The 19,436-nt window shown below is 31.6% G+C and overlaps 1 protein-coding gene across 1 annotated transcript in view; it reads right to left on the bottom strand.

Annotated features, from left to right (window-relative positions):
* The window catches only part of LOC117109330 (tumor necrosis factor alpha-induced protein 8-like protein), a 37,642-nt gene continuing 18,206 nt past the window's right edge, over positions 1-19,436 (bottom strand). The window contains exon 2 of the mRNA XM_033251609.1: positions 1-6,111. Coding sequence (XP_033107500.1) covers positions 5,531-6,111 — 581 coding nt within the window. The 3' untranslated portion in view covers positions 1-5,530. The remainder of the gene's footprint in view (positions 6,112-19,436) is intronic.

The raw sequence follows: 19,436 nt of genomic DNA, 5'->3' as shown, positions 1-19,436 counted from the left end.
GAATGGGTTGAAATATAGTATACTTTTTGATAATTCATACTTTTCAAAATATAATTTTTCCGACACTTTTTTCCTTGCTAAATTTAGTCTAAATGAAAGAATTATTTGTGGTACAAATGAAATTGAAACTTGAGTTGTTTTCTATACACTGGTTATTATATTGTAAACATTGTGAAATAGCTAAGCTAAATACATATAAAATTGCACAGTGTTGTATTAATATTTTAACATAAAGGAAAGCAAAAAAATAAAATTTGCAACTAGACTTCTAAAAATAAATATTTTATATGTATACAAGAAACAAAATTGAAAAGTGAGTCAGCTTTACATTGTTATTGATGGTATGGTACAGTACATAAACGTTGGTTCATACTGTTATAAAAGTAATGTAAACAACGAATCGGATGTGCTCTTTATGAGCGCTTATGTGTAAAATTGTTGCATGAATTTTGGTATCAGCCTGAGCAGATCATCTTTAAAACAATCCGCTGGGCGACAACTCGATGTGCGCCTCGCAGTCTTCATGGAATTGCGTCAACAACCATTTGCAGCAGTGACTGAGCCTGCCTTAACACACATTGTGTGTGTGTTCATTGACCATACTGTCACAAGAATGACTAATACATTACTTTGTAGACAACAAAATAAAATATCTCAGGGTTACCAATCAGGCCATCTGCTGTCTACTTTCAATGACAATTAACAAAATTTCCAGAACATGCAATTTCAGAATACAGAGTGAACAAATAACATATTGAAGAGTAATTAAAGATATCAACTATGTCATTATATCATTAGTATAGAAAATAATTATTAATTCCTGAAAATGTTCAAACAAATTAACAAAATATGGTTTCTTGTTACTTTTTGATGTTCCTAATAAATCATTGAACCATACCTTAAAATATATTCATATAACTATTGTGGCAACATGAAATTCTTTGGATTTGACCACAACTTTAATGAATTTGTTGATAATTTCAGCAGCTTTTGTCAACAATTTGGCACATGTTTTATTATAAGATTTTAAAACATAACTAGATGGATACTATGCTATTATCTACAGAAAATGCTATGTGTAGTAGGACCCTTCAACAATCAGTCTAGCTGGAAGGGCCACCCACTAAAAATACGTTTTAAATACGTGATAAATTTAAAGTGGTATATTCACACATTTATAGTTGTCTTGTTTTATTTATTTCTCAATCATAAGCAAATATCAGTGGCTGATCCATAAATTTGAAATAGAGGGAGGCCCAGAGAGGGACTTTCACAGATGGAGGGGATATACTACCTCATGGTTGGTGCTGAGTAAAAACATTTATGATTATGGCACCTCTAGATGGCCAGAAATGGCCCCTTTCCCACCTAGGTGTATCTCACCTAATAGTCGCACGATTTCTACAATTTAATAACTCTTGAAACTTGTGATCTTTAGAAAGGACCTATACGATCTTATGGACTAGGTTACGAGTTATGTATGAATTATGCCGAGCAGAGCACTGAGTTAACTAAGAGATTATTATGAGCATAACAATTTGTACCGAATTAGATACGAGTTAGGTACAAGCCAACTCAGTGCGCTCATACTTACTCGTAATCGTTTCGGAATGCTCGCATCAAACTCGTAGATGACAAATCCGCCGACGAGTATACAGAGTACTGTAATAAATATACTATAATACTATAATAATAATACTAATAATAATAATACTATAATTATAATTATAATATTATTATAATAATAATAATACTATAGTACTGCAGTGTACGAGCTAGGTAGGAGTTTACTATGAGTTAGTGGCACTAATTTTGAACATGTTCAAAATTAGCACCACAAGTTCAGAGCTGCTACGAGCTTTCCGAATCGTCCTACAAGTTTTTTCTGAGTTTGCCGAGTTAGGCAAACTCTTGTAACTCCTATACTGGGAGACGGACTTTAGACTCAAAATTTTAGAAGAATTTCCTTTTTTTCTAATTTTTTTTATTGGAAAAAATTTAGGGGGGGGGCCCCCAGGGCCGGCTGGCCCCCTACCCCTTGAATCTGCCACTGAATATTCTTACCAATTACAGGATGGAACCCTGTGATGCTCTATTGACTAAATTAACTGACCACTAAAAAAAAAAGTCCTATACACTTAGGGCTTTAATTTAGTCTTATTGGAGAATAAAGTTATTTTTAGTGGAAAGAAAATAAAACATTTATATGATGTGACAGAGAGCCTGTGATTGGACGGTGAACACCTTATCAACAGCTACAACTCAACAAAACTTTATCCTCTAATATCCAAAATCTTTTCTGTGTTTTATAAAAATTAATAGCATACTTTTCATGAACTTTTTATCGTAATATGACAATAAGAATAATTAACAGTTGTATGCACCATATACAGTATATACAATTGATGGAGCTGACGAAGACTGCTGATGATAATAGGACTCACTTAAGTGATACCCATGACTGTGTTGTATTTATTTTTTTTTTCACTAGTACAATACAGTAGATAGTACAAACAAACAGTCGCAAGCATGCCCAGAGGCAAATGAGTCTGTTATAACAGATGACAAGATGAAGACCTGTTTACATTTCAACATACACAAAAGGATATATACGTGACTCACAAAAATGAAAATGTGATGTACACATGATTGTGTGTCATTAATTTGCCATAGAATAGAAGAGGGCCGATATTAATTATGATGTCAAATCATGGGAGAGACAATAAATGAATACAACTCGCTTTCATTTAAATGTAAAGTGCCTACGGAATTCATCCACAAAGCGCTACATAAATGTTTTATCATTATTATTCTTACTATAATTCTTCATGTTATAATCATTTCATACCAAGCTCATGTATAAACAAAGCTCCACAATAGCCTATAACACATCAGTTTCCATTCTGTGATTGGTTAGTTGCTAGCGACTCAACGCAAATGAATGGAAAAAGCATATTTGTAAACCATGTTATACCTACATTTTTGTTACTAAACCGTCACAAAATATTGTTGAAAATATAATAAACAAAAATGTCAGTACACTTACCAAATTTAATGTCCTAGTATTAATTTATATATTTTAACCATATAAAGCAATAAAAAATATATTACAAAACTACATATGGATAAACAGCATAGGCCTTTATGGCAAAGCATTGATTGTGAAAACTGTACATCGAAATATAACGCACTGTTTAACATTTTAAGAGATGCATATCAGTTATAATGAACATATTTTTCATTGTTTGTAATCTAACAATTAATTAAAATGTTTGGTGTCTACAGTTATTTATAGGATAGTTAATTAACCATAACTCATTGAACAAATTTCTCACATCGCAAAAGAAATGTTCTCCCTTTGTTAAAAAGAGAGATGAATTTTACTATAGGGGAAAATTTTGGATCACCGATTTCACCCTAAGGGAATTAATTATTTCGAGGGAACAAATTGTTGCCTAGAATAGCTAACTGTGCCATACGACAACAAAGAGAAGAAAAAAACAAGAGGAAATGATTAAATTAATGCAGGCAAATACCGAAAACAATTAAATTTTATAATTATTTCTTTGAAAATTATTCAAATGTGAAATGAGAACAGAACAATATCCCCTCATACTTGATCAATACCCTACAGATAAAAAAAAACACTGTAAAAATGTAACTGAAGTCTAGTAATGTAATCTGTACTTCATGGTAAAAACAAAAAACCAATGTGATTAGATATGACATCTAATCTTCCATCTCACAGATATCAACTTTCCTCTCATAAACTCATGTCAAGCATTAGAAAAAGAAAGAGGAACTAGAATAAAACAAACATGCAGTGGGATAGTGATCTATCGTTGGTGATCCATCTGGAAGTGAAAGTCATTTGATTTTTCTAGCACCATTCTATATTGCAAGGAAAATACAAACAATAAGTTTGACATTTCAGTAGATGGCTGTTTTAGGTGGGAAAGACAGCAAAAGTTGAATGAGCCACCAATAAATTTTATAATCCCATTTCCTGTTGACATAAGCATGTAACATATGACTATAAAACAATGTTTATTGGTTTTATAATAACAACAATTATAATATTAATTGCATATTTTTGATTATCAGCAAAAAGTGAATCACTACTTGAATACCATAGCATCCATATATACATTAGGTTGACCTCTGCACTTGGATATTATAAAGACTTGTTGCCTTACTTCCAGGTATGTTACTTAATATTAAGTAGAGCAAGAAATAATAAGAAATGGGTTTACCAAAATTATTACAGAAGCATTAGCAAAAATTGAACATGATGGTAAATTCCAGCATGGTCAGAGAAGCAAAGAAAATATGGATTACTCTGGGATTTGAAGCAGTGACATTTGGAACACCACAGTAACTTCTTAGGGGGCCTAGGAAGAGCCTTATGATGAGGAAAAAAACTGAAACAAAGAGATAATATAGTGTACTAAGCACAACCATTCAACAGTGTACCTCAGTTTCCAATGTGAAAAGGGAGTTTGGAATGTCACTGGTTCACCAGAATCCATATTTTTATTTTTTTCACTGAATTCACTGTTCATATGACTTTCCTATCACAAAAAGCCATACATTTGTTTCCATCAAATATCATTTCCATACAAAATGAATTTAATGCTGAAAATAAACCATATTATGTACAGTACGTACCTTTAAAAAATGTATAGTATTTTCAACAATTTCTATACACATTTATATATTTTCTTTACACTTTCATTTCCAAACTCAAATAAGCACCATTTAAAAGAAAAATGTAAAAGAACTGAGAACATATACATTCTCAGATAAATGAGTTTTGGATTGTTATAGCGACTTATTCCTGTTGATGTTTTGTTGTCGTATATTAAAGCAAAACCGTACGTTATTTTATAGAACTTCATGTCAAAGACAGCAGAAATGAAACTGGCATACTGGAATTCGTAAGTCATTATATACGAAGAAAATGCATAACTTTAGATGACATAACAATTAACCACGTTGCTACCGCCAGTCATATTTTACTTCATACTTTTCAATGTCTGCAAGCCATTGTGATTCATAAGATGTATTACTGAATACATTGATGGTTTTGAGAAGTGAAACTGCAGGGACTTACTCACTGTCTGTTGATTATTGCTTGCTGATACTCGTTGGATACAAAATATCTTTTTGAAACATAAGCCTACTGAAACTACACTATAATAGTATAATAAACACAAATTCCCTATATATTAAATGTATCTAGTATATGTTCATCCATACAAAACAATGATAGAAGTACTCTCTGTTAGGTTTATTACTTCAGGTTTTTACATATTGGTCTCTAAGTTCTAGTTAAGTGTGCGAATGGAATGGAGTACAAATCATTCTCCAAATGGAAGCATCAAATAAAGGCAAACATTGTCAACAATAACATATCTTTCCTTTGTATGGTTGTTGCTGCCGTCATTCCTGCGTATTTTACGACTTTTTCTACTGATGTCAGGATTGCGATTGTTCTTCGTAGGTTAACGTGGAAGCATCTTGGATAATTTTAAATCCCTTCCTCTTCCAACAATTTATTAAATCCTTTTACAATCTGGTTTAAGTGAATTCGGCATTTAGTGTCGGACTCAAACACTGTTTCTAAAAATTCTCCGTCGGCAAAGAAGTTGAAGACATGATCGATTCGATTCAATGATTTCTCAGTTAGATGACGCTTGACTAATCTCCTAAGTTTATCTCGGCATTCGTTGAGCGATTTCATGAGATAGTTTTTATCAAAACTGAAGTCCACCTCATAGAAGCTGACAAAAGTCATGATCGTCGAACGAAATTTTTTGCGAAACTCCTCGGCAATCAGCAGTTCATCCTGATTAAATTGATCGTGTTTGTACAACACGCCAATTTTAACAGTAACCTTAATGATGTTTTTGATAACTTTCTCGGCCTCTTTCTTGCTGCCACCCTTTATGGTCACAATATAATCCTTACAGAGTTGATAGCCGGCATCCAGCAATTCACCCATTGTGTCATCTATAAATGCCTTCGCAATCTTCTTTGTAGCCATTTTGCTTAGAACCTTCTTTTGAGCTCTGAGCCCGATTCCTCTGGAATTAAATCCAGAATCCGCCACTAGAAAATAAAAACAAAACACAATTATTAGTTTTATACAAAAATTATACCTTTATTATACAATCAATAATTTTCTGTTTCAAGGTAAATATCATGGAAAGTCATAAAAATATACTGTAACTACAATACTAATACCTGCAGGCTATAATGTATTAACATTCATCTCAATATAAACTTTGTTAATAATAAGAACAGGTCAAGTATTTGTTGTAAAAGTACAAGTAAATTGCAAAATTAAAGCAAAAATACTTAATGTCATCATAACTCTATAAAAAAACATAAATATGAATTATTTTAAGATTAAACAATAAAAGCCTGAACTTTGATCTATATCCTCTTTAATCGTCATCTGTAAATAAGATGCAATTCACACCACTTGAAACGTGATGGTTGCACAGATGTTTGTTGATCAGGACTGTTAATAATTGCTTTGATGCATATTGCTAAACTAGCACATGCATTCCAAACACCTTAATGGAGTTATATATACAAGATGGATTTCTCAAATACAATACAGTATGCCTTCAGAAAATAATTTATCATGTTGACAGATGGGAATGACTTCCATTTCAAATGCAGATGTTTTCTAATTTTAGAAATATAATACATTTTATATAACTATTACATTACATATATTTTCTGAATAAGTGTTGAGGGTATCAAAGATAACACAGCCTTCAACACATTACATCATATAGTACTAATAATAATACAAAGGACACATACACAACACATTCAATGTTATAAAACTCACAGAAATACAAAGAGAATCCACACAAACTCCACCCAGAATATGCACTCAAAAATACATCCACATACAAAACACTATAAACAATATCACTCACAACATAAAATATATATGGCACATAGAAACATACATGGCTACATTCATTAATGTATAAACAATAAATGATTGTTATCATGTTATTGAAACATAATTATCTCTTTGTTGTTTTTCATAATAATTTTGTAGTGTTTTTGTACAGTATAATATTACTCGTTCTCATGAATAATTTTAATATAAAAAAACCTAATGCATTATGTGTAAATCGAGGACAAATTTTGTTTCTGAATAAGAATAAAATAAAAATACACATATAGCGTAGTTATGTAATCTTGAAGAGATGCATCCTAGCTACCTCCTTCAACAATGGTTGACATTTCCATATGAATTTCTTGAAGACACATTGACTTCATGTTTCATAAATTTCTTTTGTTCTGTAATCCCACAAGGTTTGGTGGTGATTATTACTTTTTCTGATGACCTCGAAAACATCTTTTTATTCTTGTGTCCATAAATTTTAACCGAGAGAGATTAGATGGGATATATTTTTACCACTAAAGGCTATAATTTATTTTTTGATGCATACTTTAAATTGTTCATAATATATTTAGCGCTACAAAGGTAAATCAAGGTAAATGAATTTATCAATACAGGAGAAAAGCACTCCAGTTATTTTTGAAATTGAAATTATTCAATGATGGCGGTCCGAGTCCCATGATTACACATCATATATATAGTGAGCCCACATTATAAATTCTGAGATAAAAGAAGCATCTTAATACTTTGATTAGATATGATTTTGTATGTATAATGTACAATATAATATCATTCTGTAAAATAATGAAAGGTAATATAGTACCCTGAATAATGCAAGCTAAAATTATCCAAAAGTCCAAAGACTGGAAGAGTTTATGATCATAACTATAAATGAATAAATATTAATAAATAATATTATAATACAATTGAAATAATAATATAATAAATAAATAATCATAATATAATCATGGCAGTATAAAATGATACAATATATACTATACATGCTTGTTATAGCACCCTAGAAACACATTTCAGGGTTATATTTATTTTATTATATTTTTCTTTTGAAAATATAAAATAAGAAGAAAACAATGAAATCCAATTCTAACCAAACCAAGCATCAACACATTATAACTTAGAGATGATGTGGGCATACTGTACATAAATAAATGAGAATACAAAAAAAAAAGAGACAAATAATTTCTACACACAATTACTGCAAAAAAAATCAATCCATCAAATAACATAGACACCATTTCCAATGCAATATAGTAAATCTATTAACATATGAACAATAGCCTCTTTTTTCATATTTTAAGATGCTTGTTACATTTATTATATGATTGATTGATTCCATATGTGATAAGTGTTACTAACCAAGGTACCAAGTTATTGTAAAAGCTTACTTCTTAAAATATGAATAACAGCTTATTTAAATTACATCCTGAAATACAAAACAATTCCTCATTTTGGTGGAATTTGTACCTGAATTGTCAATGTGAAAGTTCATACAGCGAACACAAGGTTGTATCAATTAAGATATAAATAAAATGTTCCTTGTCCTTGTTCCTATTTCATTTTGATACTAATATTGTGGGATAATACACTTGCAGGATATACAGGTTATGTAATTAGTGAATGAGTGGGCTGGAAAGATGAAAATTGCAAGCGAAGAGATAAACTGTGCTTAAAAGCAAGGAGGAAGCTCATAGCATCTTTCAGGGTAGTGTGAATTCAAGGACTCACAAGATTCAATATACAAAATCATATTTCAAGGAAGAGATGGATTCACCTATGATGACCTGAAGGAAAAACATAAAGTTGACCATTGGTTGGGCTATACCAATAACAGATACCAATACATATTCAAAGATGTGCTTTCACCTTAATTTTATCCACCAGATTGAAATTAAACCTCCTAGAAACATCCTTTCCATTGTTCTGCCATTTTTATTTTAAATAGTCCTGATTACTAAGTACCAGTAGTTTATAATTGTTCATTTTTAATTGAATCACAGCTTTTGAAGGCTCACAATGCAAATAATAACTTGAATTAAAGCAAATTGGTGGATTAATTGTTACAGAGTTTCTAATAAAGCCTATAATATAAAAAGACTATAAAAACAATTTTACCAAAATTAATCTAGCGTGGAAAGTCTGCCAATGGGATTTTCCTGGGGAGGGTGGGGAGGATACATACATACATACATATCGTATCCACCACACCCCCGTTTGTATTCAGCTGTGCTGTAAAATATAACCATTCTGTGTGCAAGTAATTGAAATTTGGAAACATACGCAACAACTAGAAAAAGGTTTAGAGATGATGTAACCATTGTGCTACAAATTGAGATTTTGATGAGGCCATCTTTCAGTCACAATCAAGAAGTGCGCAGTCATTTATTTTCATTTACTTGATGTAAGCCTAATATTATGAACATTCAGTACATTCAAATCTGCTCCATGCTTATAATTTCTATATCTTCATGGTTTAATTGATTTTTTGATTTTCTGTCTACAAATGAAATCTAATAGAATCATACTAATGTACCTTTACATGTTGACAACAAGGAGCCAGTCAAAAACAGTAATAAATAATTTCAGTATGTTATAATAATAATACAGTATACATGCAACTAGCAACCTTAACACATGGTAACGTATCATTTGCACTCTAAGGTCGCCTTAACCATTGGAGAAAACCGGATTTTTTTCACAAAAGTACATTTTTGGTACAAAATCTATGATTTTCTTGTAATGGCCCAAGAGGATTATGTTGTAAAAAATATTGATCTACCAATTCGTGAAGAAAAAATGAAAAAAAATCCCTACAGGTTTGTCGATTTAGATAGGGAATTTCAAGAAATTTTAGGTTTTTGGCTGTTCCGAGCTTGTTTCTTACTCCCTCACTCACAGACTATTTCTTTGTTCTATTGGCCCAAGTGGATTTGTGGAGGGAATATAATAAGTTTGAAGCTGATATAATACTTAGTATGATTGTTTGGGTAGTTTTATCGGAAATTAAGAAAATATAAAATCCATCCAATCCACGATTGCCTCTCATGGGGGTCAAAAAATCTCTCAAGCGTGATAGTCCGATTCACTGGTATGACGTCATACTTCCATTTGTTCGCAGTGTTTGACTTCTTTCTTCATGTAATTTGGCCTAATTTAGTTATAAGTTGGTTTTTTTGTGTGCTTTTATTACCTTTATTAAAAAACAAATGTCCCAAGACAAGATACTTGTAGCAATTAGGCTATATTTCTGCAAAAAAAGTGCAATTTATAGTCTGGACCATTTGAAAATTTCTATAGGGATGTAGTGTAGGGCTAAGCCAATCCCGCCAACACGAAAGCGTGGACTAGAGGAAGAGATATCTGAACATTTGTTCACTTTACATTGTACTATGTGTACTGTTAAATGTGTTCAAATACAAGTTTTAACAAAAGAATATTGACTGTGCAAATTTAATTTTGTTAGTATTTAACCCCATAATGAAAATGAAACAAACGCAATGTTTTTAATTGGTCGATCCAAACTACTTGTACAGCGAGGTTGGTTTGACCTCAGTTTGCTGTTTTTGTGATAGCTGGACTAGCAAATGATAAAAAGTGGCAAAAACATTTCAATATGCATGTTGAGGCTAAAAAAGTTGCCAGAAGGAGTTGTGCTGGATGAAATTTAAGGAAACATATGTTGCAATGTGGACAGCTAAACGGCTATGAGTATTGACACAGGGAGATGATTGGGAGAATAGATCAAGGAATAAGTGAGAGAGAGAGAGAGAGAGAGAGAGCTATCTGCAAAAATAGGTGATTTTTAACAATAGTGTAATTGCTTTGCTCAGACAATTTTCAGTGAGGTGCAAAGGGAGTGCGAAGACTTCTGCGCTCCCTGTATATGTCATTGAAACAAGGAGACTCATACTACAACTTCATCTTCAAACCTCTACAAGTGTACAGTAAAAATGGTGTCTCATTGCTAAATTTCCACTAGGTTTATAGATGGATGGATTTACTTGGTGTAAACTCCAAGAAAACCCCATAAAACACTTATTTCCAGTGGGTCCTTCTGGTGGTGATTGGGCAGAAAACCGGGAGACAATCATCTACTCTTTTCCCAAGCTGTAAGCAACTCTTACAGTACAGTAACTTGTTCAATCAAAGAAGACTACTTGTCTCAACATATAAGACTAATGACTAATTTATTCCTTTTTGAAATGAAAGAGTTATAATAATGAAGCATAATTAATCTATACTTTCTTTTTATAATGGGTTTTGAATATTATGTTGTTTTCATTCTGAACATTATGCAAATAATACTTGCATAGATCACATAAACTGAAGGTTTTAATTTGCATTAGCAGACAGTACAGTATGTGCAGGTTGCCTGTTCCGGTTGTATGTGGTGCTTCATGGTTAAACCGCTTGTATGTGGTGCTTACATGGTTAAACCGGTTGTATGTGGTGCTTACATGGTTAAAGTTGCATGCTCAGGTTGAGGTTTGTGTGTTCAGGTTAAAGGTTTCATGTTCAGGTTGAAAGTAGGAAGTTCTGGTTACACATTCAAGTGTAAAATGAATGTGTATGTTGCTCTCGCGTTGTGAATGCGAGTGCGAGACGGAAATTCTTTTCATGCACATCGTAAAGTACATTCTAAAGGTCTGTACTGAAGGTAATCATAAAACCTTCAATATTTAAATAAATTCTTGGAATCGAGGTCTCTCATAAAAAAAAGTTTTTGACCTTGATGTTAAGTGAATATTCTGCAAACTGCTTTCACACATGCATATCTTATTAATAATATGCATCATGGTATACTGCGAGCCCATATCCCTGATATTCTAAATTGCCCATTACAAAATAACAATAAAACAATAAATGAGAAAGATCGGGATGACATACAATTTAATTGCAGAAAACGGAAAAAGCAAGATGTGTCATTACAAAATAATTAAATTATTTACATATTATTAACCCATACAGTAAAAATATTAGATTACTAATACAAAGAATAGGATTCATTTTTCATACAAGTAAAATATCATATGCTTATAATATACAATTCATTGGTGTGAATTACAGAGTAGCATAAATATTGATTTTATTCAAATCAAATATTCATGTAACACATTAAATAATACATTTACTGTAAAGAGCTATGTCTACATGACTTCACATATATCTCAGATTGACAGTAACAGAATACCAAAAGAAAGAATTGTGGCGACAATACCAACACCGGCATGGGGCATAGAAGATTTTAAAAAGAAATGTAGTTTGGTTGTTAAAATATTTGCCTTCAAATCTGAGGGCCTAAGGGTACAAATCCTAATAAATACAATGTTCTCACAACTAAAAATAACTCACGACAAACTGCATAATTAATGGCATATCTATTGATGGAGGTGTGGGAAGGAGTGTATGTGTCCCTCCAAAAAAATCTTGCACATCCCCAGGCCCCCAAAATTACAAAATTTTTGCTATAAAAGTCTATATCCCTGGTTTTTAATAGGCGGCCGGCGGTTCAATTCACAGTATGCTCGTTCGCGAGTAAAAATTAAATTATTAAAAAATATATTTAATCTAAAATTAATAAATATTTGATGAATATTTTTTCAATAAAGTGAAGGCAAAAACACAACACTTGGTCCAATGTAAAGTAGGGGTAACCCCCACCCAGATATAGAATTTAAACCGTTACCAACAAATCAACAAATGCCAAAAGATTGGTAGACTTTATTTCAGGTAAAATATGACATAGAAAATTAAAAATAAAAACTTTTTCAGAGACTTTTTTTCATTTTGAGTAGATCTAGATTGTATAGACAACATTTTTTTAGGCTTTAAAGCCCTGGTTTTTGGTAGATATAGGATAGGTGAAATCACACAGATATATGATGCCACATAATTTTAAGTTGAGCAAACTTTGTATGGCTGATAAAAAGAAATGTGTTTTTGTCACGATCATGCCTGTAACTTCATGTTTGGTTTGAAAATACTCCTACAGGATTACTATTTCCAGGGATTCTTGTATGTATGATGTCCGAGAAGGTAACAATATTTTGTTAGGCGTAAGAAGCAAGGTCAATCTGATAGACAAAAATACCTAGTTTTACTCTGATAAGGAAAAAAAGCCCAATTCAGAAAATGATACTTTGCCTAGACAGTTACACCTGCACAAAGAAAGGACATGACAAGTTCTATTACCAGTCACCAACAACATTAAACATCCAGCGACGCTGAAAAATATTTTTGACATGAAAATATGCTTTATTTTTTTATTTCAAATCTGTATATGCTTGCTTATAATTAGGCCTACGCTAAGTAATATTATCATGCTATTTAAAACCGTCAGTTTCCAACAAACTCTAATTTTGCATGAATTGAAATTAAGTGGTGGTGTCAGTTACAGAGGCAGATTCCCGTCAGGGAGAGCTCTCTCAAAAAAATGGGCAGTTACGCCCCTTTTTCCCCCAGTTTTTAAATATTAAAAAATCTGTATCTCATTCACCGTTCCCCAGTTTTTCGTCAAACAACTTTTTTCTGTCTTAGAAAAATCAGTTCTACAAGATATCAAAATTTTTTTTTCCTCCGGAGCCTGACACATTCGTTAGGGAAAAATAAAAATCATATGTAACTTTTACAGAACATGAAGCCGTACGATCGATTACAGGCCTTAAGCATTAAAAATTACAAAATTATTAGTTGTGTACAGTACAAACAGAATAGAATTTGAAATTGCCAAAAAAACTTGAAACTCCTGTGTGGCCAACAGGGGCCTTCGGCCACAGCATCTCAGAATTTTACCTTAGGTTCATAAATTATAGCAAGTTTACTTGGTCCATGACATCAAATCTAAAAATAATTTGGCCCTTCAAATAAATTAATTAAGAACCACGAGGCTATAATTGTACTTTTTTTTTATGAGAGCCTTTATATTAGCTTTGATTGTAGAGCCACATTTGAGAATTAATGTTCAATAAATTTTTTATCATATCTCCTTTTTTCTTATCTCTTTGTACCTTTCTTCTTATATCTCCTATCCCATCACAGCTAAATTGAAAATTTAAAGTGGATATCTTACAGCAGTGAATAGTTTTCTACTGATAATAAAGGAATTAACTTTGTGAGGTACTGAATCATGGTTGCTTTAACTGTCTTCGTGGTGGCTGTCATAGAATTAGCCTGAGGGGAGGGGTGGTTCTATCCTGTTTAGAAGGGGGTTGCAGATGCCTTTCCCCATGGTACCTTTCAATGGCTGTGGCCAATTGAGAAGTGGCTTGGCCTGTCTGATGGGGCTTTAAGCTCCATGTGCCACCTCTGGTGCAGGCACTGCTTTTTTTGGGTGGTTCCATACTTTCTTATACTGTAATTCCTCTGGTATATATCCCTACTCCTACTTTATGCCCAATTTTACATACCAGCCTTTCTTTGGACAAAAGCCCAGTGTATATCTTGAATGAGTAGCTTAGGCTGACTTTCTACAATACTCAGGGACAGATCCAGCCCAGTAAGATGGGGGGGGGGGGGGGCATGAATATGCAAACTAAGTGAGAGTCTCAGGGAAGAGCCCCTGGTAGTGGTTCAAGGGGTGAATCCCCCTTAAACCTATAGCACCTTCGTTATTTTTAATTTGTATTTGATTGATTTTTACTATTTAAAATGGTAATTTTCTGATAAGCTTTATAAAACAAATTGTTTTACAAAAAATATAGAGGTATATACCCCTTACGCCCCCTCTAAATTCACCACTTAAAAAATATAAAATATTGGCTTTTATTTAGGATAAATACTACTTTTCTAAAAAGCAATCTACAGATAAGAAGTCAGCATGTGGAGAACACGTTATGTAATCAACTGTTTAGAAAACATATAAAGTTGAATCCCTTTAAAAGGTTTATTAGGATAAAAATCAAAGGTTTAATATGTCACAAGTAGTTTAATACTTATCAAATGTCTCCTTGGAGGACAACGTGGGTTCACAGAAATAATATGTTACAATCCCTGTGACATCAATCTATCGTCTTACAGAAATCAAACAGTTGTGTAATAAGTTAAGTATTTTTCAACAAACAGCTATAGTACTTTGCATTATTGTAGACTAAGAAAATTAAACTCCTACTTCATTGTTTTTTGTGACTGCCTCTTTCCTTTCTATTGAAGTTACTATAATGAACAAAATCAAGTGTGGCTAGCAATGACTAACATCAGAGAATATAACTGTGTTTGGATGAGGGAGGGGCTGGTGGGGAGGGGAGACACCGGGATAAAAAAATGTCATATGCTATATAAAGAAATTGAATGTAAATATCCTAAATGGTGAATACTCAATATTTTGGTTATGTAACCTGTTGTTTTATAGGCTTCACAAAGAGCTATTAAAATTAAGGAGACAAATCATGTGATTGATAAAACGTTTTATATGTTATATTAATTGTGGGATACCAAAGTTGAAAAATGTATGTCTTCAGATATTAAATACTGTACATGACAGAGCTTAGGTCGCCGAACTTCATAAAAAAGTTTTTGTTTTATTAAATAAGAGTCACTATTGTAATGTAGGCTGTCGATTATAATGTGGTTACTTTGGGGTTGGGCTCAGGAAGGCTACGATATGACCTCTTTCCTTCTTTCCACTTCCTCTATTGGTAAACCTGGTTGCATATGGCAAGGATATATGCATATGGTATGAAAGTAAAAACATTATCTAAGCTGAAGACAATTCAAATTTTATTGTAAAGAAACATTTCTTCTTAGATATTAAGAATGATTTTCATATTATAAATTGAAAATTTAAAGCCCCATTGACTGTATTTTACATTACTTTAAATATCACAAACCAGGTCAAATATTGGCATACATTTTTAGTTTTATGCTCGACAAGTCAAAAAAAAAAGAAAGAAATATAATACCGTTGTCTTGATGCTTTGTGACTCGGGAAATTCAAAAGGTTGTAGATCGATCTACAGCTATGCTAATCTGTTCCACGATCTCTTAAGCCTCCAGCTTCCAAAGGCATTTTTTTTTTTGGTCTGATAGTACAAAGACTGATATGAAAAAATGTAAATTCTAGATTTTATCTGAACCATCCTGAATTCTCCATCATGTGATTGGCTGTGATCTAGAACGTGTAACCTAATTTATATACACCTGGACATGTGCCACTGTCAATTTAAGTGTACACTGGTAAACTAAATTGCTTGTAATTGGTTTCAACTTGTGTTTATGGTGCACTTTAACTATTTTCAGTCACTAATTAGTACAATTAATAAACGTCATCGGCACCTGTAATCCGTTTCATATAGTTCACCATCAAAATTACTGTTTCCAACTTTGTTTCGATCATCTAATGCACTTACATCCATTAGATAATACTTTTGGTTTATTAAGAGGTACAGGTAGATAGTAAGTGCATAATGGACTACATCATTATGGGTTCTAGTGTTATTACATAACTACAGGACCCATGTACAGTATATTCAATGGCAGGATTATAATATATTATAATAATTTAGTACTTGTATATTAGTACATGAAAAATTAACAATAAACCCTAAGAAAAATAAGAATAATGTTATTACCTAACTAGATCTGTAACATGCAACATCATCTATCTAGGATGTGCTGCAATGTGAAATGTACTCAACATACTATACCCTACCTCTAATTCGAGACCACTATTCGAAAGAACCAAATAACAATCGTCAATCATTCAACACAAAGCTAATCCCTCTAAGGAGACTTAACTCCCGAGCCCACCCCAAACTTTCAGGTCCCAAAGTGGAGGGCGAACTGTAGTCATAGGCTAAAAAGACCAAGTAGGAATGATTCAAACTCATAACCCTAAAGTTATGAACTACAACCAGTTAAAAATAGGGAGACAATTCTATAGTAGGTGTCAATGGATCTTCCTGGGTTTTCAATAAAATTTAACAACACACAAGTTTACCAACCTACGTTTACTCTTTTGTTTTTTTTTTTACGGGACCTTAGAAACAATATAAACAATTCTGTCTATTTTCTTAAACAATACAACAATACTAACAATAATATAAAAATAATTATTATTCATAATTATAATATTATAAATAAAAATAACATTCATGAAAAAAATTTGACTCCTTTTCTTAAACACAATCTGTCAATATGGTAAAACTTTGAATTAAATTTGTTAATAATATTTACTGGTCTAAAATACAATATCAATTTCATCTGTTAAAATAAAAAGCATTAAATAATATAAAAAGTTCATTATTAATTCTTTCAAAAAGGCCTTTAGTAGAGTAATAAACATAAATATTAACATCTAGATTTTATAATTGCTAAACCAATTACAGCATTTCTTTTGTTCAGCCAGATAAGATGTGGTAATATTGTACTTGCGATCTCAACATGGTCAATGACAACCCACTATCCTTTGTCATCACTGTCTCTAATAATCGCTTCTACTGAGTATGCACTTCACTTAATAATACAGGCAGTTATTGTACTTAAGCACAACATTTTAATATTAAGGATTATGTTATGCATTTGTTCTGTAACATTTTGAATACTGATGGAAAAGGAAAATCCATTTCATCTGGTTTGAAATATATAATGTAATATTGATTATTTCTTTTTGATAAACTAATTTATTTCACTTTCTACTATTATTGATCACAGTAGATGATGAAGAACTGATGTGATTAGATCGAAATGTCACATGTAAGTGAAAGAAATTGGTTTATCACACAGAAATAATCAATGGATCATAAAGATCAGAAGATTTAAAACTCAAAATTACAATTAAAAACAAAATAGAATGGTATTGTTATTGACAAAATCTATTATATACAAAATAATTTAAAATTTTACCATCATATGTAGCCTATACATAAATTTACAAATATAATGTCAGCTCATCTAGTGGCTTTGAAGTCAATAAAAATTGTATTTGCATCACATAAATTGATTTACTTTTATTTATATAACATTGATATCTATATCTTTTTTTTTTTTACAATTGTTTGATTTTACTGCTTGTTGATCAGATATTTGCTTTCCAATTCTAAGAATCTTTGATCATGATCCTGGCAAAATAATATGTACAAATAATAAATATCAAAACACAAATTAACACCATACAAATACTGTGTAAATAACACAATTAGAATATATCCCCAGTACTCGTGTGATGCACACATTGCCTGAAAATCAATAAACATAAACCATATAACCATGTAGTACAGTACTGGTACATAAGTTGAAAACACTGAAAACAAATTAATTTTTATGACATTTCTTAATTCATGGAAACTGACCTACTGTACCAGATCTGATAGTCTTAATGGAATTATTTCACTTGTATGTTATGTTATCTTCACATACAGCATACCACTTGTCTATATTTCACATTATATTATTCTTAATATTCACAACAATATGAGCCACACCATTGCTGTGCTACTTTCATAAGAACTGAGTATCTTAAGAGGACAGTCCCCTAAATTATATAACAACTTTTCTTTCCTCCATGATTATAGTAAGTGATAACTGCATACTGATAAAACTATTGTTTACAATATTATGTAATACTTAACAAATATTGAAGTTGCTGGTTAGTTTGTATAGCAATTCCACAAATTACCTTTCTCTATATACCAAGATATTTATTTTCAGCAGTCTTATCTATTTCTAATATAATATATTTTATATTCCAATCATGACTAGTGCTAATATTAATCAATATCAAATATTAGTAACAATAAAAGTATTAATAATTAACATCAATACTAATAACAATTACAATAATAAAAACATACTATAATGCTTATAACAAAAAAGTCTCATGCGGGTAGAGGTAGGTAAAAGTGGAATAACCCATAACTTGCAGCATCATTGTGCTGAATTGAGTATGGTATGGGCGTGGTCCGAGACTACCCAGCCACCGTAAAGACTGTCTCTTATACATCACAATAAAACTTTTTTATTAGAAAGAGCGAGCTTATTATTATTTTCCAAAATATGAACAAAAAATAGTTTCAGATTGGATTATTATTATTAACTAAGTACAGTACTGTACTATATTTCATTATATTAGTAGTATTGTAATAGCATATTGTTTGTAATTAATAGTTTTCCTGTTTTTATTCTTATTTTTGTTTAATTACAAAAACTTGACTGGTTGTGTAATTAATGTTTGTGTACAGTTTCTTTATTATTTTTAAGGTGGCGTGAGTGCAGTATCTGTTTGGGCTTGTGCCTATCCTCACTCCAGGCTAAAATTGTTCTTGATTGCCAAATAAATATTATTATTATTATTATTATTATTATTATTATTATTATTATGTCACACATCTAACTTCTGACTACAGAAATTAGTTGTTGTTTTCAGTACAGAGAATATACTCGCTATCCTGAGTTATTAGTTCATCTCTCCAGCAATACATCACATGCAACTTACTTTGTGATGAAGAGATAATAAAATCCAATATTTTTTTAGCAAATCCAAATTTTATGTATG

This window comes from Anneissia japonica, unplaced genomic scaffold, assembly GCF_011630105.1.
Source record: "Anneissia japonica isolate Jap-2015-1 unplaced genomic scaffold, ASM1163010v1 scaffold288010_len917306_cov203, whole genome shotgun sequence".
Lineage (NCBI taxonomy): Eukaryota > Metazoa > Echinodermata > Crinoidea > Comatulida > Comatulidae > Anneissia > Anneissia japonica.
Note: the sequence above shows the minus strand (reverse complement) of the source record. Positions and strands in the feature narration are given on the sequence as shown.